The sequence below is a fragment of the Panthera leo genome, chromosome E2, assembly GCF_018350215.1.
Source record: "Panthera leo isolate Ple1 chromosome E2, P.leo_Ple1_pat1.1, whole genome shotgun sequence".
NCBI classification, from domain to species: Eukaryota; Metazoa; Chordata; class Mammalia; order Carnivora; family Felidae; genus Panthera; species Panthera leo.
This window is the reverse complement of record NC_056693.1, coordinates 11468504-11490000: the sequence shown is the minus strand read 5'-3', so window position 1 is coordinate 11490000 and position 21497 is coordinate 11468504. Positions and strand designations below refer to the sequence as shown.

The 21497-nt window shown below is 55.9% G+C and overlaps 1 protein-coding gene across 1 annotated transcript in view; it reads right to left on the bottom strand.

Moving 5' to 3' along the window:
• Positions 1-6184: 6184 nt before the first annotated feature.
• The window catches only part of EXOC3L2 (exocyst complex component 3 like 2), a 29418-nt gene continuing 14105 nt past the window's right edge, over positions 6185-21497 (bottom strand). Inside the window, exons 4-13 of the mRNA XM_042918482.1 lie at positions 19794-20427; positions 17373-17484; positions 16056-16157; positions 15836-15936; positions 15497-15607; positions 13503-13638; positions 10012-10134; positions 9395-9550; positions 8491-8612; positions 6185-6850 (exon numbers count right to left, since the gene is read on the bottom strand). Coding sequence (XP_042774416.1) covers positions 6562-6850; positions 8491-8612; positions 9395-9550; positions 10012-10134; positions 13503-13638; positions 15497-15607; positions 15836-15936; positions 16056-16157; positions 17373-17484; positions 19794-20427 — 1886 coding nt within the window. The 3' untranslated portion in view covers positions 6185-6561. The remainder of the gene's footprint in view (positions 6851-8490; positions 8613-9394; positions 9551-10011; positions 10135-13502; positions 13639-15496; positions 15608-15835; positions 15937-16055; positions 16158-17372; positions 17485-19793; positions 20428-21497) is intronic.

Genomic DNA, 21497 nt, shown 5'->3' with positions numbered 1-21497 from the left:
ATCGTGACTGGAGCTAAAATAAAGAGTCAGACGTTTAACCAACAAAGCCACCCAGGAGCCTGCTCCCTTCCTTTTACTCTAAATCCACGGGCACCTGGGTGGCTCCGTTGGTTGAGCATCCAACTCTTGGTTTCAGCGCACCTCATGATCTCACTGTTGGTGAGTTTGAGCCCCACAGTGGGCTCTGCCTGAGAGTGCATGGCCTGCTTGGGATTCTCTCTCTCTCCCTCTCTCTGCGTCCCCCCACTTGCTTTCTCTCTCTCTCTCTCAAAAGTAAATAAACGTTAAAAAAAATCCGTCTGTGATTTTTATATTTAAGGTAAAAAGTATAGATGCATCTGGCTGGCTCAGTGGTGGAGTGTGCCATTCTTGATCTCGAGGTCATGAGCTCTGTGCCCCATGGTGGGCATAGAGATTATTTGATAAAAAAAAATTTTAGGTAAAAAGTGTATAACGGGATCTTGTTTTTCTTCCAGTCTGACAATGTTTTCTTTTAATTGGAGTGTTTATTTTCATTTGCATGTAATATATTCAGGGATATGGTGTTTGAGATTACTGCATTAGTCATCTACTGCTGTGTAACAGATCACCCCCAAAGTTTACAGGCTTAAAACAAGAGTAATCATTTACTGCCTCTCACTTGTTGTGGCTTAGGAACTCACGAGTGCCTCATCTGTATAACTCAGAATTCTCCACATCCTTGCCAACACTTGTTACTGTCTGTCCTTTTAATTGCAGTCATCCTGGGGCACATGGCTGGCTCAGTGAGTGGAGCATGTGACCCTTGAGTGGAGCATGTGACCCTTGATCTCAGGGTTATGAGTTCAAGCCCCACAGTGAGTGTGGAACCTACTTAAAAAAAAAATTACAGCCTTCGTAGGGGGCTGAAGTGGTATCTCATTGTGATTTTTTTTTTTTAATTTTTAATGTTTATTTATTTTTGAGACGGAGAGACAGAGCATGAACGGGGGAGGGTCAGAGAGAGGGAGACACAGAATCTGAAACAGGCTCCAGGCTCTGAGCTGTCAGCACAGAGCCCGACGCGGGGCTCAAACTCACGGACCGTGAGATCATGACCTGAGCCGAAGTCGGACGCTCAACCCACTGAGCTACCCAGGCGCCCCTCATTGTGGTTTTGACTTGCATTTTCCTAGTGACTCATGATTTTGAGCATATCATCATGTGCTTATTGAACACTTGCGTGTGCTTTTTGAGAAATGTCTACTCAGATCCCTGGTCCATTTTTACATCGGGTCGTCTTTTCATTATTGAATTGTAAGAGCTGTTTATATGTTGTAGATACGAGTTTCTCACCAGATCTGTGATGTGCCAATATTTTCTTGCATTCTGTGAGTTGTCTTTTCACTTTCTTTGTGCTATTCTTTGATGCACAAAGCTTTTTAATTTTAATGAAATCCAACTTATCGTTCACTTTCATTTCTAAAGGCTGTTACCACTGGTATAGAATTCTAGGGTAATAATTTCTTTTCTTTTAAGTTTATTTATTTATTTTGAGAGAGAGAGAGCGAGCATAAGCAGGGGAGGTCCAGAGAGAAGAAGAGACAGAATCGCAAGCAGGCTCTGTACCATCAGCACAGAGCCTGATGCGGGGCTTGAACTCACAAACTGTGAGACCATGACCTGAGCCGAGATCAAGAGCCGGACTTATCTGACTGTGCCATCCAGACGCCCCTGGGGTAACAATTTCTTTTTCCTTTCGGTGCTTTAAACATTTTATTCCATTATCTTTTGACATCTGTTCTGGATTGAATTGTAGCCCCCCAAAAAGATAGGTTGAAGTCTAATCCCCAGGACCTTAGAATGTGACCTTATTGGAAAATAGTGTTGCAAATGTAACTAGTTAAGATGATGTCATACTGGGGGCGGCTGGGTGGCTCAGTCAGTTAAGCATCTGACTGTTGATGTCGGCTCAGGTCACGATCTCACAGTCGTGAGACTGAGTCCCGCATCAGGCTCCATACTCAGCTTTAAAAAAAAAAAAAAAGATGAGGTCATACTGGAAAACGGTGTACCTCTAAAATATATGACTGCCGTTCTTACAAGAAAATGGCCATATGGGGCTCCTGGGTGGCTCAGTCGGTTGAGCGTCCAACTTCGGCCCAGGTCACGATACCGTGGTTCGTGAGTTCGAGCCCCGCATCAGCACAGACCCTCCTTCGGATCCTCTCTGTCCCCCTCTCTTCCTGTCCCTTACATGCTCGCGCGTGCTCTCTCTCAAAAATAATGAAATTAAAAAGTTTACAAAAAGAGAGAGAGAGAAAGAAAAACGGCCATGTGAAGTGAGCGACACAGGGAGCTTTTGGGAGCTGGAAGGAAGCAGGAAAGGATTCTCTCTCTGCCGGCAGAGAGCAGGGCCCCGGGGACACCTTGATTTCAGACTTTGTAGCCTTCAGAAGTGAGACAGTAAATTCTCATTTCACACTGCCTACTTTGTTCTGGGTGCCCTGAGAAGCTAACACTGCTACATAGTTTCTATGGAACGTTTAGACCCTCTTCTTTTCCTCTTGAGAGTAGTTTGACTGTGACTTTTTCTTTCTGGAGGCTTCCTGGTATTTTGGTTTTCTCTGGATTCAGTAGTTCTACCAAAATGCCCGCGTGTTTTCTCCCCTTTGGTTGTCATAGTGTTTGGGACTCACCGAGATTCTTTAATCTGTGAGTTAATGTTTTCCATTTATTTGGGGAATTTCTCAAAACTTGCTTTTTAAAAAATTTGCTTCAGCGCGGGGGAGCCGGGGTGGCTCTGTCAGTTAAGTGACCAGCCGTTGATTTGGGCTCAGGTCATGATCTCGTGGTTCGTGAGATCGAGCCCTGCATCGGGCTCTGGGCTGACAGTGTGGAGCCTGCTTGGGTTTCTGTCTCTCTCTCTCTCCCTCTCCCTGCCCCTCCCCCCACCTTGCTCTCCCTCCAAATAAACTTAAAAAATGGTTTTAAATTTAAAAAATCAACATCGTAGGCGTATAATTTACAGATAATAAAATGCCCACATGACACACATATGGTTCGTTGAGTTCTGAAAAACTGTATACATTTGTATGATCCCCATACTCATCAAGGAATACTACATTTTTATTATTCCAAGAAGTCCTTTTTGTTCCTCTTTCTGGACAATCTTCCCTAACTCCTCCAGGCGATCCCAGATCTGGTTTACGTTGATGGGTTGGCTTTGCATAGACTAGAATTTCATATAAATGAAAATGGCATTTTCCTGTGCACTTTTAGGTCTGGCTTCTTTCTTTCAGTATCACGGTTTTGGAGTCACCAATGTTGTAAGCTATTCCTTTCTATCGATGAGTGACATCCAGTAAATGAAAATACTGTGACTTCTTTCTATTTGCCTATTGATAAACCTTTGGATTATTTCCAGTTCGTTGGATATTATGAGTAAAGCTTCCATGGACATTTGTGTAAAGCCTTTTTGGAGACATATGCTTTCATTTCTCTTGGGTAGATGCCCAAGAGGAATTTCTGAGTTATCACGTAAACGTATGTTCAACTTCACAAGAAACTGCCAACCTGTTTTCCAGAGTGAGGTACGATTTTACATTCCCTTCAATAATGTGTGAGCGTTCCAGCTCCTCCACACTTTTGCCAATGTCTGTTTTTGAGAGTCGTGCACAATTTTAGCCTTCCTAGAAAGGGCGTAGGGATATCTCTTTGTGGTATTAATTTGAATTTCTCCGGTAATTGTATGTAGATGTTGAATATCTTTGTGTGTTTGTTGGCCATTCATACATTTTCTTTTTGGAAGTGTCAGTCAAGGCTTTTACTCATTTGAAAGTTGGATTTTTTTTGGGGGGGGGGGGGCTCCTGGGTGGCTCTGTCGGTTGAGCGTCCGACTTTGGCTCAGGTCATGATCTCCCGGTCCGTGAGTTCAAGCCCCGCATCGGGCTCTGTGCTGACGGCTCAGAGCCTGGAGCCTGCTTCCGATTCTGTGGCTCCCTCTCTCTCTGACCCTCCCCCGTTCGTCCTCTATCTCTGTCTCAAAAATAAATAAACGTTAAAAAAAATTATTTAAAAAAAAGCAGCATCTAGAACTACAATTAATTTATTATGTTTACCTTGTATGTTGCAACCTTGTTAAAATCAATTATTAATGCTGGGTTGGTTTTTTGTGTGTGTGTGTGTTTTTTGTTTGTTTTGTTTTTTGCTAGAACAGTTAGGATTTTCTATCTACATAATCATGTCATCCACAAATGGAATTTTACTTCTTTTCCAATCTGTTCCCTTTTATTTCCTTTTTCCTGCCTTATTGCCCTGGTCAGGATCTGTTACAATATTTAATAAAAGTGTGCCTGTAGACGCTCTTATCCTATTCCTGACCCCAGAGAGAGTGATCAGTCTTTCGCCAGCAAGTAAAATGTTAGTGGAGATCTTTGTAGATGACTTTTATTAAGTTGAGGAAGTTTAGGGGCACCTAGTTGGCTCAGTCCAAGGATCCTGATCTCAAGGTCGTGAATTCAAGACCCATGTTGGGTGTAGAGATCACTTAATATTTCTAAAAAATTTTTAATGTTTATTTGTTTTTGAGAGAGAGAGACAGAGCGTGAGCAAGGGAGGAGCAGAGAGAGAGAGAGAGAGAGAGAGACAGAATCCGAAGCAGGCTCCAGGCGCTGAGCTGTCAGCACAGAGCCCGATGTGGGGCTCCAGCCCATGGACTGTGACATCGTGACCTGAGCCGAAGTCGGACGCTTCACCGACTGAGCCACCCGGCGCCCCTGTCGTCTTGACTTTTAAAAAAATCTGTCTCATGGTATCCTCGTTCCCTTTTTCCACCTTTATTTGGATTGGGTGTTTTTTTATGATTCCGTTTTATCTTCTTTGTAGGTTTATTAGCTAGAACTCTGCTTTGTTCTTTTAGTGTTTGCTTTAGAAGTTTATATGATAACGTTATTTATTTTTGAGAGAGAGAGAGAGAGAAATGGGGAGGGGCAGAGAGAGAGGGAGACACAGAATCTGAAGCAGGCTCCAGGCTCCGAGCTGTCGGCACAGAGCCCCACACGGGGCTCGAACTCACTGACTGTGAGATTGCGACCTGAGCCTGAGTCGGTCGCTCAACCGACTGAGGAAAATCTCAGGGTGGGAAAAATTCTAGCGTCTCACCCCCAGCCTCTCCGGATCCAGGTCCCCGCGGAGACCTTGCGGTCACCTCCCTGCTGACCCCTGACCCCAGGCGCCCTTCCACAAAGCTGTTTTTAAATGGGGAACCCAAATCTGGAAAGAACGCCACCTCACGGAGGTGAATACATCCTTCGTGAACGTGAGCGAAAACTGCAACCCGTCATTCACTCCTCAACTCCTCTCTCTGTGCATCAGTGACATTGAAAGTGTTCTCTCAGGAGTGGGAAGGAGGCGGGGACAGCCTCTGGATATCTCACCTCGTCCTGGGCAAAGAGAGGTTAAGCATTTCCCCAGAGAGGGGCAGCTTCCTGCCCAAGGTCACACAGCCCCGAGGCTCCAAGAGTCTTCAGTCCCCACCTTCCTGAGTTCACACGTGGGTGAGGTTCCTACCCCAGGCCCAAAGCTGACCCCTGGCTGCCTCCTCCTTCCCACTTCTCAGGAAAAAAAAAAAAAAAAAAAAAAAAAAGTGCACGCGTGCGCACGCACACACACACACACACACACACACACACACACACCAGGAAGCATCCATCACAGGCTGTCCAACAGGCCGGAGGGGCAGGGGTCAGCAGGGAGGTGACCTCAAGGTCTCGGTGGGGACCAGGATCCGGAGGGGCTGGGGGTGAGACGCTGGAATTTTTCCCACCCTGAGATTTTCCTGCATCAACCCAGGAGGGCGCCCTGGATGCCGCCGGCCCTGCCCCCAACCTCCTTCCTCTCCTGACATAGATTCCGGGCTAAGGATGGATGGAGGGGGGTGGGGTGGAGCCGCCAGGCCCAGAAATGAAGGACAGGCATGTCAGGATTGACAAAATGAGGGACCCTGGCTGAGAGCATCCGAGGGCCTCGCGACGGAGTCACGCAGCCTGGGGACTCGGGGTAAATGGGATGGCTTGCCTGCTTCTGCCCTCCGGGGCCTCCCGCAGCCTCCACTGCCCTGCCCAGGAGTTGGACCCCAGCCCAGCCTTGGGCGTGTGAGAAGCCCTTGGCCCTGGGCCCTGCCCCCGGTCCTTCCTCCCCCACACGCTGGGGACTCAGCCCTTCCTTGTGTTAAATAGAAACCTCTTTATTCTAAGTATCGTACATTCCTTAATACATTGGACTGGGGCCAGACCTTGAGGTGAGGGGAAAAGGGGGGGCCTGGGACACTTCTCGAGAGCCTTCCAAAACGCCACCCAGCACACGCTGGGCTGGGAGCTGGTGCTGAGCTTGAGTTTCGTGGCCTTGGGAAAGTCCTTGGTCCCTCCGGCCCGTTTCTCTTCTACGCAGGGAGCGTAGGGGTGGCCCCAAAGGCCTCTGAAGATCTCTCCATCCTAGGTCGTCTGTGGTCCCAGGCAGGGAGTCAAGAGGGGGCCCTACAGGAGAACGGTTTGTCAGCAGCAAAGATGGGGGGCACTGAGGTGGGAGGGGGCTGGGAGAGTCTCAGCGTTGGGTCGGGGACCGTGATGGAAACGGAGGCCGAAGCCGGGGCAGGCAGGCCAGACCGGGCCTGGTCAGCCGGGAGAGGGGAAGGCGGCCCAGGAAGAGAGGGAGGCCGAGGCAGAAAGGTGGGCGGGGCACGGAGATGTCTGAGAAGAAGGCGCGGTCCCGAGGGGGTGACAGGGCTCCCCCCTCAGACAGTTCCAGGTCCCGGGCCACGGCCAGGATCTCCTGGCGGGCGGCTGTGTTGTGCAGGCCACGGATGTCCAGGAGGGCTGCCACGTGCTTCCGCCTGGGGACAGAGGAAGGGACACGTGCATGGGGTCCTCTGTGCCAGACACACACTGGCCCACCTGTGAACCTCGTCTGTTCCAGAACCTACCTTAGCTCTGGAGCCCTTTTGCCGCCCTCCAGGTCCCTCCCCCGCCCCAGCCCCCAGTCTCCCCTCCTGCCGGCACTGTCCTCCAAAACTTCCCTTCCAACCATTTCCAAATCCTTCCACTCCTAGCTCATTCCAGAACCCTCACCTCTAAACCCAATCTTCAGCCCCAACTCAGTTCAGGCACCTCCTGGATGTCCTTCTGGTCCCCTCACACCTGTATCAGCTCTGGAATCTACACCAACCCTAACTCCACCCTCCCTTGCCCCTCAAACAGCGCCCCCACCCCCACCCCCATCGCTCCCACCTAACCCGGAAGTGCTCACCCACGACCCAGGTCAGGACCCTCACCTCGCCCCCCCCACCCACCAGGGCCAGGTCTGGAAGCTGCTCCACCGCTGCAGTTCCCGAGCCCATGCCCAAAGCTAGGAACCATCACCACATTTCCACACGAGACCCCGAACCCAACAGTCATTTCCAGAACCTTCATTTCAAACAGAGCTCCCGGGCCTCCGCGCTACACCCCTTCAACACAGCTCAGGCGTCTTCCCTCCCCCCCCCCCCCCTCCCCAGAGTCAGAACTAACCGTCCTGGACTGGTGGCTCCCTTCACCCCAAGCTCTCAACCTTGGAGCCTAAACCCAGCGGAGGCCTCACTCCCTGGGGCGTAGGGGTAACACCCCCCCCCCCCCCCACTACACAGAAGAGCCTTGCACGACCACCACCATCCACATTCACAGGGGGCGGTGTGGCGATGGGTGGTCAGGTGCACCAGCTTTAGAGACGGCCTGCCACGGGGAGGGGGAGAGGGGGGGCGTCAAGTCCCCAGCTTTGCTAGCTGTGGCATTTAGGGCAATCTCCTTAATTTCTGCCTGCCTCAGATGACGCCAAGCATTTAGAACAGCGCTGCCTTTTACTTGCATATAATTTGCTAAAATAACTCTTATTATAGGCCTTACTGATTGAGTGGGTGTGTAACATGCTTTCTCAGGTCTGACATCAGGGCTCATAAATAAGAATCGGGAATTGGTAGTGCGGTCACCGTGGATGACGAGGAGGAGAAGGAGAATGGACTGATGACGAAGAATTCCGCCCCCCCCCCCCAAATCCTAGGAAAAGAGTCCTGTTATCCCCCATGGACGTGGTGAGGAAACCGAGGCTCAGAGAGGGTCACCCAGAAAGGAAATGGTCCACCGGGATCTGAGCGGCGGTGCGTGCGCGCCCGTGTGCCCGTGCGTGTCCCCGTGTCCCCCGCGGCTCCCAGGCTGGGCTGGCCCTTCCTGCCGCCGGCGGCCCCGCGCCCCCCTGCCCTGGGCTTCCTGTGACTGCCTGTTTGTTTGCGAGCCCTGGTGGCGGCGGCGGCGGCAGGAGAAGGAGGGAAATCGTATTAATAATGCCCTGGTTCCAGCAGGAAACGGCCGTCAGACACGCTCGCCGCCCCAAGAGCAGGAAACGCGGGGACGGATGCCAGGGCCTGGACAGTCCTCGGCCTGGCGGCGGCGCGCGCAAAAAACGAGCCGGGCGGGCGCGGGCGTGGGGTGGGGGGACCCTCACCTGATGTCTGGGTAGTCCCGCACCAGCACCCCCACCTCCACCTGGATGCTGGGCGTGTCTTCCAGCTGCAGGATTTCGGCCAAGTGCGGCACCACGGCGTCCAGCCACGAGGCCTGGGACTCCTGCAAGGGGGAGGCCCCAGGCTCACACTCCGGCCCCAGGTCCCCCTCCCCGTAAACCACACCCCTCTGGGCCTCAGTCTTCTCGTCTGTAAAGGGGGGCAGGGGCGGGTTATCTGGAAGCTTGGGCAATTGGAAGAAAAATCCATAATACATCTACTCCCAGGTTTGCGGATAATTGGGGGGGGCTCGGGGACACCCCTCAAAGCCTAGCCCTAGGATTTTGCAAAACGTTACCCTTAGGGGAACCTGGAGGACGCGTACATGGGGTCTCTCTGCGTTCTTAATAAAATGACGCACGCCCCCCCCCCCCGCCCCCGCTGCTGAGCTCCTGCTGGTTGCAACGGGGTACAAATTAAAGAGGGGGCAATTTGGAACTCTTGGATTTGGGAACGCCAGGATTCTGAGTTCCGGCTGCGCTGAGCCTCTGTCTGTGCTCGTGAGAACAGCTGACGTTTCCGGAACTCTACCTCTGTGCCAGGTGGGGTCCCAAGCCCTTCACAGGACTTAAGTGACCCAATCCGCACCCCACGCACAGGGGACCGGATTCCGGTTTGCGCCCGGAGGCGAGCAACCCACCGTGAGAAAGCCGACTTTTACGCGCGGAGGACAAGGATCAAAGTGTTCACCGTGGGCTGAAAGTTGGACGACGGCTTTATGCTAAGGCCCCGCCCCGGCTAGCGGGTCGGGGTGGGGGGGGGGAGGGGGCGGGAGGATTCTCGCGAGGCCAGGTTTTTTGGAGCCCCCCCCCCCACCCCCACCCCTAGCCCCGGGGCCGCACTGACCAGCCGCCTGAAGAGCCTCTGCAACTGGGCCGCGTCCTCCCGGAGCCTCCCGGCCACGCGGCTGCGGGTCCGCGCCGAGCGGCAGCGCAGGCGTCCGCGGAGCAGGGGCCGCACATACTCCACCAGCGCCCGTCGGTGCAGCTCGGCCACCAGCGCCTGGGGACCGGGGGAGACGCGAGGGCTTGTGAGCAGCCGGTGACCCCTTCCCCCGCTCTCCACGCGCCCCGCGCCCACTCCGGGCACCCAACGGGAACCCCTCCCCCGCCCACAGGGCGCCACACCCCCTCTTAGCCCCCCCCCCGGCCCCCCAGGCAGCCCTTCCGACTCCCAACGGGTGAGCCCAAGTCCTGCCCGGTGATACCCTCCTCTGCCCCCTCATCAGCTCGCCGGCACCCCCTGCCGGCCCAGCCCAGCCCCCCGGGAGCCCCACCTCCCAGAGGCCCCCACTCTGGGCGCACCCCAGCCTACGTGCCCGCGGATGCGCCTCCGCGCCAGCGCCGCCTATCCCACTCTGAGCGAGGGGCTCTGCACCTTGAACGCGTCTCCCCCAGCGGAGCGCTCCCGCCCCTCCTCTCCCCCCCACTCCTCTCCCCCCTCCCCCCCACCAGCCCGCGCACCTGGTAAGGCTCATCCTGCATCCTGCGCAGTGCCAGGGCCTGAGCGCCCAGCGTGCCCACGATGCCATCCAGGGCCTCCGGGCTGTTCAGCCACTTCCTGCGCATCAGCTTGTTGAAGTGGGGCTGGGTGCGACGGAAGGGGGAGATGGGTTTAGCCCTCCTCCCTGCCACCGTCTGTCTTCACTTACCAGTTCAACAGATGGGAGCTGAACCGGTTCTGAACGGTGCCCTCCCCGGGCTCACAGTCCGGGGAGGGGGACAGACCGTCCCCAGTGATGGACCCAGAGTGGTCAGGGCAGGGAGGCGGGAACCCAGGAGTTTAGGAAGCCCAGAGGGGATGCCTGAGTCAGCGGAGAGAGTCAAGGAGGGCTTCCTGGAGGAGGGGACACCAGAGCTGGGGACAGAGGCTGGAGGTGAGGGGTGGGAGAGGGAGTGGCTCAATCGGCGGGAGGAGCCAGTGTGAAGGCGGCTCAGATTTCAGACGGGCTTTGGGGTCAGTGGATCAGAAAGAAGGTGTTCCTGTGGCTGGCAAGCTCCATATACTTGAGGGGCCCAGCGCAGAATGAAAATGGAAGGCTCTCGTTCAAAATTATGAAGAACTTCAACACAGCAACATCAGAGCAGCAAACCAAGCTCGGGCTCTTCTAGGCAAGGGCGTCCTGTGTGACTGATGGGTTCCACAGACTCTTGAAGCTAGAACTCGTGACAGGGGGATGGGGGTGGGGGTGGGGCTGGAGCACACAGGGCTGTGAGGAGCCCCAGCTTCCTCCTGAGGGCACTGGGGAGCCATGGCAGGTTCTGAGCAGGAGAAGGAGCAGGTCAGGCTTGTGCATTACCGAGATCTTGATGGGAGGGGCAAGGCTGAAGCAGAAACGGGGTGGGGGGGGCTCAAAAGAGAAGAAAGAGGGAAGGAAGCGGATGAGAGGGGTGAGGAGGGGGAATGCAGGACCCAGATAGTAGGATTCGTACAATTTCGGGGGGGGGGGGGGGAGGGGAGGGAGGCACCTGCAAGTGACCTAAGAGGTGGGACCAGCAGCAGGAAGGTCCCTGAAGTGGATGTGGGGGCGGCGAGGGGGAGACGCCGTGGGCTGGGTGGACCCTGGGGAGCGTGAGGTCCCCGGGGACATGGGGGGGGTCAGTGTCCAGGGGGCCTGAACTGAAGTAGGTCCTATCCCACTCTGCCCCACACCTACAGCGAACAGTAGCCTGGCCGCGTGAACCTCCAGGAGTGGGGCCTTGTGTTGAAAAGCAGGTGTGAATTAGATGAGCTGACGCTCTTGGTTCAGGGCCTGTCACTGTTGCCATGAACCCTGTATGTGTTTTTAATTTTTTAATGTTTATTTATTTTTGAGACTGAGGGAGACAGAGCATGGACAGGGGAGGGGCAGAGAGAGAGAGGGAGACACAGAATCCAAAGCAGGCTCCGGGCTCCAAGCTGTCAGCAAAGAGCCCGACGCGGGGCTCGAACTCACGGACCGTGAGATGGTGACCTGAGCCGCAGTCGAATGCTTAACGGACTGAGCCACCCGGGCGCCCCTATGAACCCTGTATTTTTACCGAGATATCAGCCAGTGCCCGTGGGCTGGGACCCAGCTAAGCACCGTACGGCCACAATCTTATTGCCTCCTTCCGGCCACCAGCCACCTGTGCCCATTTTCAGGATGAGCGAACAGAAACCCCGAGAGGGCAAGCAACTGGCCCAAGGTCCCCCTCCTCAGAAGCAGTGCAGCCACTGCTGGAACAAAGACTGTACCCCTTCCCAGCACCCCCATAAGGCCCCCACTCGCTCACGTTCATGCACACACTTGTCCGTCTAGTCATTTAACAAACACCCCCCCCCCCGCCCCCTTCCTGTGGCTCAGCTGGGTCGCTGGGGACACGTGGAGGAGGCTCGGGGACACGCGGTGCAGAATGAGACAAACAAAACTCTTGAGGATTTGATCATCGCGAGCAGGTCAGGGGAATCATAATGCCGATCTGATATTTGGCCATTTTAAGGAATTATCGTTCCCTTGGTTGGGTATGAAAACGGCACCGTGGTTATGTTTGTTTAAGAAGGATTTCTTATCTTTTGGAGATGCGGGCTGCAATGTTGATGGGTGATGACAGGATGTGGCGGGGGCGGGGGGGGGGGTGGTTGTGGAGAAAGGCGACACAAGATTGGCCTGGAGCTGATATTTGCTGGAGGTCATTCTGTCATTCTGCCTACTTTTTGTGTATGTTTGAAATTTTCCATAATCAAAAGTTATTTTAGAAACATTCCGACAAATCCTGCCCTGGAGAAGCTCACATTCCGGGGGGGGGGGGGGGGGGGGGAGGAGCTGGATTGGGGAGAGGGAAAAAAAAAACAAAAAACAAAGGCGGTAACAGAGCAGGTGGCCCTAAGTGCTTGGTTGGAGGGAAACTCAGCAGGGAGTGGGGAAGGGAGTCTCCTCTCGGGGCTTCTATTTTATTATTTTTTAAATATTTATTTATTTTTGAGAGACAGAGAATATGAGCAGGGGAGAGGCAGAGAGAGAGGGAGACACAGAATCTGAAGCAGGCTCCAGGCTCCGAGCTGTCAGCACAGAGCCCGAGGCGGGACTCGAACTCGTGAACCACGAGATCATGACCTGAGCTGAAGTGGGAGGTTTAACTGACTAAGCCCCCCCCCCCCAGGCACCTCCGGGGCTTCTGTTTTAAATAGGGCAGTCGGAGGAGGTCTCACTGAGAAGGTGACATGTGGATCAAGACTTGAAAGAAGTGAGGGAGGGGGCAATGGGGCTACTGGGGAGGAGAGCGGTCCAAACAGAGCAAACAGCAAGTGCAAAGGTCCTGAGGCTGGACTATGTCTTGTTAAGGAATAGCAAGGGGGCTGGTATGGCCAGAGTGGAGTAAGTGAGGAGGACAGTGGGAGAAGGGGAGGTCAGAGAGGGAGAGGAAAGGGTCAGACCATCCAGGGCCTTGGGGGCCACAGCCAGGACTTTGGCTCTTGCCCTGAATGAGCTGGGAGCCATGGAGGGTTCTGAGCAGAGGAGGGAGATGATCGGATGTACGACATAGATTGAGCGTGCACTATAACCAGGGATACACACACTTCTGTCTCATTCCCAGGTACTCCCACCACCCTCCCCACATACTCTCACCCACTTCTGACCCCAGCCCCTTCTGGGCGCGCACAGGAGCCCAGGGGTAACCTGGGCTCCAGGGTCTAGGAGAGGCCGGGCAGGGATCTGGGGGGCCTCAGTGGGGAGGGGCTCCACCTGATCCCCAAGACCCCTTCTGCTGGTGGCTCTCCATCCTTCCCTTGACTGTATTCTCCCCTCTCTTCCTTCCTCCACCCCCTTTTGCCCCCCTACAAATGGCCCAAACAGGCCATCACCCCCCCACCCCCGCGTGCTTCCCAAACACCGAGTCATGGGCTTAAAGGAACTGCAGGTTGCGGGGGGGGGGGGGGGTGGGTGCTCCCCTCTCCTGGCACAGGCCCTACCCCAGCCCCCTGCCTCACTCACCTGCAGCTCTTGGAAAAGCAGGTCAGCCAGGACACGGTGGCAGAGGCGGGTCACGCGGTCCAGAGCGCTGGCTGCGGCTTCCCGGGCCGGCTCGCTCTCGGGGGGTCCCACCCGCGCCAGGCGCTCTGCCAGAGCCCTGTATGGATCAGAGGAGCCAAAAGTCAAGGAGCCCCAATATTCAGCTCAACTGCTTGGACCCCTCTGCCTTCTCAGATGGACTCTATTTTGTGAGCACCGAGGTGACAGGTCCGATGGGGAGCTGGGGAGAGTCAGGGGCTCTGGGGAGAGTCTGGGGGGTGACAAATATCAGGGGATGTCTGGGAGGCTGGGGGGGGGGGTGTGTGTATGGAAGCTCCGTGGAACGTGATTCTAAACATCTAGAATTCTAAGATTCTACCCTTCTCATTTTCTCTCATTGCAACCATGATCCCTCCGTCATTAAAAGGGCAGTAACCCGGTCTGAGAGCAATGTGGCATTTTCTGGCCAAATCCCAGCGGGCCCCCTTCTGGGACTGTGTCCCTCAGAGTCCCCACGTCTGTGGGAATTGACAGGCGTGCCACGTTTTTTCTCTGCAACAGGGTGGAGCCAACTCTCCATTCACTGGGGACAGATTAAATAAATGATCGAACATGCAAAACGTGGAATGCAGTTCACGTGTTGCAAAGGAAAAGTGGTAACTCCAAAAGCTCACAGAAAGATCTCCAAGCTGTTAAGGGGGAAAGGCACAGAAGCGTGTTCAATATTCTACCATTTGCATATTTTTCTTTTTAAGGAAAAGGAATAAGGGGGGGCCTGGCTGGCTCAGTCGGTAGAGCATGAGGCTCTTGATCCTAGGGTTGTGAGTTCGAGCCCCACATTGGGTGTAGACATTACTTGAAAATAAAAGCTTTAGGGGCATCTGGGTGGCTCAGTTGGTTAAGCATCTAACTTCCACTCAGGTCGTGAGCTTATGGTTTGTGAGTTAGTTCGAGCCCCACATCAGGCTCTGTGCCGACAGCTCAGAGCCTGGAGTCTGCTTCTGATTCTGTGTCTCCCTCCCTCTCTGCCCCTTCCCCACTCACACTCTGTCTCTCTCTGTCTCTCTCCAGAATAAATAAACATTAAAAAAATAATGAAAAAAAAAGAATAAAAGCTTAAAAAAAAAAAAAGAGGGGCGCCTGGGTGGCTCAGTTGGTTAAGCATCCGATTTCGGCTCAGGTCATGATCTCATGGTTTGTGAGTTCGAGCCCCACATTGGGCTCTGTGCTGGCAGCTCAGAGCCTGGAGCCTGCTTCGGATTCTGTGTCTCCCTCACTCTCTCTGCCCCTCCCCTGCTCACTCTCTGTCTCAAAAATAAATAAACATGCAAAAATGTTCTTAAAGGAAAAGGAATAATATGTATTCACATTAGTGAAATATATTTACTTGTATATGAAATATATATATGAAATATGTGTATGGATATGCACAAAATATGCATATGCGTGTGTGTATATATATATGCATGAAGTATGCAAATGCACACATACCCTTATTTACACATATTTACTGGTAAATGTCCTGCAAAGATACGACAGACTCTAGCAGTAAGGAAGGTGGGGGGCGTATAGGCGTGAGGCTTTTCACGGTGTGCCCGAGTGTGCCTTGAATTATGAAGCATGTAAATACGTCACCGATTTTGAAAATGCATTGAAAATACATTAATAAAAAAGGGAAAATACGATAAAAAAAGCAACAACAAAAAAAAAGATCTGTAATTCTTAGAGTGTTTGAGTCTTTCTTCTAGGTGCGTGTTAATTACAGCACCCCAATATTCTGATGTCTCCATAATTCTAGTGCTCTGTGATGCTAAGATTCTTTCTAGGACCCCCCCCCCCCAAGGTTTGAGGTTTCTAAGGCCCCCACGTGCCCGTGTCTCTGGGCCAGCTCTGTGATCCCCAACCAGGGCCCCGGGCACCCCAGTTCAGCTTGTCCCCGGGACTGATCCTCTCCCCCACACACTGGGTGCTCTCACCTCAAGGGGGGCCCGCAGTTGACCAGGGAGATGGTCCTACTGATGTACCTGTCGGGTAGCAACTCCCGAACTCCTGGATTCTCGTGGAATCGCTCCACCCGCTGCTGGAAGCTAGTGGGGGGGCGGGGGGGGAGAAAGGGATGACACGTGACAGACGGAGCACCCAGCCTGAGGAGGGTCCCTTGCTGGACACTCAGCCCAACAAAGCCCGTGACCCTCACTGAAGCGCCCCTGCCCATCCTTACTGGATTGCCTTTTATCTCTCCTCTCTCTGCTGGATCGCGGCTACCGATGCCTCCCTCCCGCCCTGCACCCCTGCCCCGCCCCAGCCCTCCATACCTCTGCAGGAATTCTGCCAGCCCCCCCAGGCAGCAGTGGGCCATCCGCTCCCCAAACTCTTGGCTGATGCGGGGTGCTCGTTCCGTATGTTCTTCCAGCAACTACACGGTCCCCAGGAGAGGAGAAGGGGTGAGGAGGGGGGAGGTCTTACCTTCCCGCCCCCGGGGGTGGGGGGGGCCCGCTGGAGAACGGATTCTCCTTCCTCTTCCCCACCCCCTACCTCACACACATCCTGCGCCAGGCTGCTGGGCTGCTCCTTCGTGCTCCCCCAGTGCTCCTCGTTCTCCTGTAGGACCCGAAGCAGGGCTGCCCGAGTCTGAGCCTGGAGCGGGGAGGTTGCAGGGGGGAAATGCAGGAGTCAGGGGGTGCCTGGAAGCCTGTCCCTCCTTTTCTCCCCTCCATGGCTCCCACCTCTTAGCCCCAGGCCGATCTGGGTCCCACCCCTGAGCTTGTCAAGGTTACTCCAAGGAGGGAGGCTGGACCACAAAACCTCCCCAGCCCCTTGCGTCCTTATGATTTGGAGCTTCATATTAAGAGGCTATAGTTTTAAGTTTCATCCATCTGACAGCCAGGGAGTTTGAGGGTCTATTCTGTCATTATTTGACGGTCCTAAGACTCTGGTCCCCAGGTTCTGCAAAAACAATTTGTTCGAGGGGCACCCGGGTGGCTCAGTCGGTGAAGCATCCGACTTCGGCTCAGGTCATGATCCCACGGTTTCATGGGTTCGAGCCCCGCGTCGGGCTCTGTGCGGACAGCTCTGAGCCTGGAGCCTGCTTTGGATTCTGTCTCTCTCTCTCTCTCTCTCTCTCTCTCTGCCTCTCCCCTGCTCAGCTCTCTCTCTCTCTCTCTCTCTCAAAAATAAATAAATAAAAATTAAAAAAAAAATTTTTGTTCAAGAGAGTCAGATTCTGTGATTCAAGAATTCCAAGGGTCTGGGATTCTGAGGTTGACACATGTCTGATTCCCTGGTCCAGTGTTCCCTTCAGTGACTCTAAGAACCTAGGTATGTTCCAGCCTAAGACTCTAGGCTCTCAAGTTACTACGATTCTGACCTCTGTGGCCGAGGCAGGACTGGCATTCCGGTGGGAGACAGCCCCGTGGCCAGGCTGGGTGTTTATGGCCCCACCGCTCTCCTCACTGGTGCCTACGCCCGGCCAGTTATTACCCAGGTTTAGCCATCGGCCCCGCTTGTATGTACAGACTGCTTTCATGCCCTCCTTCTGTGAGTCTTTGGGACCGCGGGCTGAGCTTCTGTGACTGACTCCTGCTCTAGGATTCGAAGTATCAGAATGTCTGGAAACTTTGCTGATCGGCTCTGTGCCCGCCCTGGGTGCTTGGCTGACCCCACGGAACATAAGGCAGAAGTGATCAGCGTGGGCTTACACTTCTGTGTCTTTCGGACAGAACTCAGAAATCCACAAAGGGAACAGGGAAATGAACATAGCGAAAGGGGGAGAGGAGAGACCCCCCCCAGCCCCCCCCTCCAAGCGACCCCTCCCTCCCTGCAGAGCGCCTCTGGCTCCCGAGTCCCCGGTACCTTAACGTCTGTGACACATTCATCCTCCAAGCCCCGCAGGGTGCCAGGAGACAGAAGGGGCCCCAGCTCCCCATTCTCCAGGGCCACCAGGTCCACCAGCCCTAGGACCTCTCTGGGAGTGGGAGGTAAGAGACAGAGGGGTCTGTGAGAGGGGGGGTCTGGGCAACGGAACCCCTCCCCACCCCCCACCCCTTCACACCCAGTGTGTTTGTGACCCTGGGCCACTCCCTTCCTCTCTAGGGGCCAGCTTTGCTCATCCCTCAAAGGAAGTCTCTGGAATTGTTGCTTCCCTGGCCCCAGCTGTCTGAGTCAGCTCCCTGATGAATGGTGTCCGGGCAAGACTTGGAGGGATCAAGTCCAGGCTTGACGGGCTGGCACGCAGAGTCTCGGCCGTGACCAGCTTCTGCCTCCGCTCCTTGTCCCCATCACGTCACCCGCCTTCGAGGCCTCCCCAGTCCAGCCGTCGCTCCCGGGCCCTACACTCTTACACACCTGGTCTGTGCCATACCACCAGACCCCTTATGCCTCCTCCACGACCCCACGCACCCCAGGCTTTTGCTCTTGGCGTTTTCTCAGCCAGAAGTACCATCTTCCTACAAAGCAACTTAACTCCCGCCCAGGAAGCTTTCCGGACTCCCCGTCCTGCCTCCGTCTCCCATGGGAGATGTGACCGTGTCCTTCATACAGAGTCCCAGATGGGATCTGGGGGGTCGATGTCAGTACCTGTCACCTTCCCCTTCTTCTGGTGGCAGCATGAGGGTTTTATTTGAGGGACCACCCACCCTCCTCACTCGCCAGCCTGTGGTTTGGGTGTGGCCAGGTCCCTTGTCCCTGGAACCAGTAGGTGACCCAGTCATGGCTAATCATATTCCATCCCCTGGCCACCAGACTGGGTATGTTTTAGGATCCAAACACTTGACAGGAAATTTTAGGAGCGGGCGAGTCCCTGGCGCTGAGGTTCTAAATGCCAAGGTTCTAGAATTCAAGGGATCAAGAGATTACAGTCCTAACCCTGGAGGGATCCACAGTGGGTCCACATCCGGAGTGGATGCGGCTAAAGTTTAGGATTTGAAGTCTCATTGCTGCTAAGGCTCTAGGATTGAAAGTGTAGCGGCACCTGGGTGGCTCAGTCAGTTGAGCATCTGACTTGGGCTCATGTCATGATCTCGCGGTTGGTGAGTTCGAGCCCCGCATGGGGCTCTGCGCTGACAGCTCAGAGCCTGGAGCCTGCTTCGGATTCTGTGTCTCCCTCTCTCTGCCCTTCCCCTACTCTTCTCTCTCTTTCTCTCTCAAAAATAAATAAACATTAAAAAAGTTTTTAAGAAAGCGTCCGTGCTAAAGTTCTAAGATCGGAAAAATCAACAGGGCTAATGCCCTAGGATCGAAAGAGAGAGCAGTAAGGGTTCTAGAATTCGAAGGGTCAGCGATGCTAAGATTTTAGGCACGTTGGTGCTAAGGTCCTCGTATTTAAGAACCAGTGGTGTTAAGGTTGCAGGATTGGGGGGGGGGGGCGGTCAATGCTACAAAGGTTCTAGATGAAAATGAGCAACAGTGTTAAATTCTAGGACCAGAAGGGTGAACAATACTGAGATTCTAATAGTGTGTCATTGATGCAAAGGTTCTAGGCCTGGAGGGGTCCACCGCACCCCGGGCTTCTAGGACTGAAGTGGTCAGCGGTGGGCACCTGGCTGGCTTAGTCTGTGGAGCATGCAGTCTTGATCTCGGGGTCGTGGGTTCAAGCCCCACACCGGGTATAGAGATTACTTTAAAAAAAAAAAAAAATGGAGTCTTTAAAAGGAAGGAAGAAAGGGTGGCGGGGAAAAAGAAATGGTCGGTGTTGCTGAGATTTCAGAACCGGGCGGGCCAATGGTGCCCATAGGTTCTAAGTCTGGAAGAGCGGGGGGTGTGAAAGTTCTACAACCGCAGGGATCGGTGTGATCCGTGTTGCTAAGATTCGGAGAGTTTAACCGTCAACGATGCGATGGAAGGGTCGACGGTGCTAAGATTTTTAAGAATGGCAAGATAACGCCGCTAAGCTTCCGGGACCAGAGGGGGGCAGCGAGGCTCAGATTCCAGGACGGGCAGGGTGGTGAGCGGTGCCACGCTCCCCAGGGTGGAGGGGTCAGCTGGGGGTCCTGACCCGTCACAACCGGAAGGGCCCGTGTCGCTCGGGTTCTAGCGCGGGACGAGTGGATCGCGCTCAGACGCTCGGATCGTAAGGGTCCCCGGGGCGGGGGGGGGGGGGGGGGTGAGGGCTGGCAGGGTCGAGGGTTCTCGGAGGCGACGATTGAAGAGTGGGCCGTTCCAAGCTCTTTAGGATCTGGCGAGGCCGGGGCCGGGGGAGCGTGTGTCGGACGGGGGGGGGGGGGGGGGGGGGGGGGGCGGGATCTGCGCGCCCCGGGGGCAGCCGCCCCGCCTCACCTGGGGTACACCTGGTTGTGCCAGTGCAGCAGGGCGTAGCGGTCGGCCAGCGGCAGCCTCCGGCGGGCGGCGGCCCCGAGCCAGTCGGCGAGCGCGCCGTGGTAGCCGCGCAGGTAGACGCCGAAGGCGCCCAGGCCGGCGGGGTAGGCGGGCGCCAGGCGGCCCCGCACCACGCCCATATCCTCCAGCAGCCGCGCCCGCAGCGCCTCCAGCTGCCCCGCCAGGCCCCCGGGCGCCCCGGGCGCCGCCGCCTCCAGGCGCTCCCGCGCCGCGCGCGCCACCGCCTCGGCCCAGCGGGCGCGCAGCTGGCGGGCGGCCCCGGGCCCCCGGCGTCCGTCGGCCGCCTCCTCCTGCACCAGCACCTGGCCCAGCTGCGCCACGGCGCCCGCCCCGGCGCCCGCGCCCGGCCCGGGGCCCGCCAGCGTCTCGCGCACCAGCGCCCACAGCTCGCGCTGCAGGGCCTCGTACAGCAGCGCCACGTCCCGCGCCCGGCGGCCGCCGGCCGCGCCCTCGGCCCCGGGCGGCCCGGGCGCGCCGCCCCCCGACGACGCCAGCTCCTCGGCCTCCAGCTCCAAGATGTGCTCGTCGGCTCGCGCGAGCTCGCGCTGCTGGATCAGGCTCAGGATCTCCAGCACTGTGGGGGCAGAGCGGGAGGTCAGGGGGAGGAGGGCGCGGGGCGGGCGGAGAGGGGGAGGCGAGGGGCCGAGAAAGGAGCCCGGGACGTTCCGGGAGAAGAGGGGTGGGTGAGAGAAGGTTTGTCGGGCGAGGGGGGGGGGGCAGGGTGAGGGAGGGAAGGGGAGGGGCGGAGGAGGGAGAGAAGTCAGGGGAAGGGGGGGAAGGGGGCGAGGCAGAGGGGAGAGGGGCGGGGGACGGCACAGGGTATGGGAGAGTGGGTGAGGATAGGGGGAAGGGCCCAGGATATTTGAGGGGCGAGGACAGGGGAAAGCGCCTCAGATCCAGAGAAAGGGATCCAGGGAATGAGAGGGCTGGAGGGAGGCCAGTCTGAGCCAGGTAGGGGGAGCCGGTGGAGAAGCAATGGATCAAGGGGCAGGGTGGAGGCCGGGAGGTGGGGAGAGGAGAGCAAGACCAGAGAGGGTCTTTTGCGGGGGGGGGGGGGGGGGTGGCTGTGGGGGTGATCTGGCGCTGTGCGTTCCGACTCCCCCAAGAGACACCCCCATGGGGTTGGGAGGCCTTCCGTGAAGGCCAAGGGAGGGTCCTGGTGGCCCAGGGTTACCCCGACACCTCCACCCCCCTCCACTTCCTCCCTGGCAGAGAAACTTGTTTCCTGGCCAGCGCTATTTCTGCCCATCCGTTTCCAGAAGGCGGGGGCTCCAGTCACCCCCTCCTCGCCTCCCTGAAGTGCCCTCCCAGTCCCCTGGGAGCCGGGGCTGAAATAGCTTCTGGCCAGGATGTGGGGCGAAGTGAGGGCTCTCCTGAGGTCCCGGGGGGCTGAGGCAGCATGCGTTGGGGGGTGGGGGGGTCTGGGAGTGAGGAGGGGGGTGTATGAAGGTGGAGGGAGCCAGCCCCAGGGATCCGAACCCGAGTCTCAGAGATGGGACTGAGATAAGGGATGAGGGGGAAGTTGGGGTGCAATCTCTAGAGGGGACAGGAAAGGAGCTGAGTTTGACATCTGGGGCCTGGGACGGTGACTGGGGGCGGAGATGAATTGAAGCGACGGCTGAGGATGGAAAGAAGGGTTTGGAT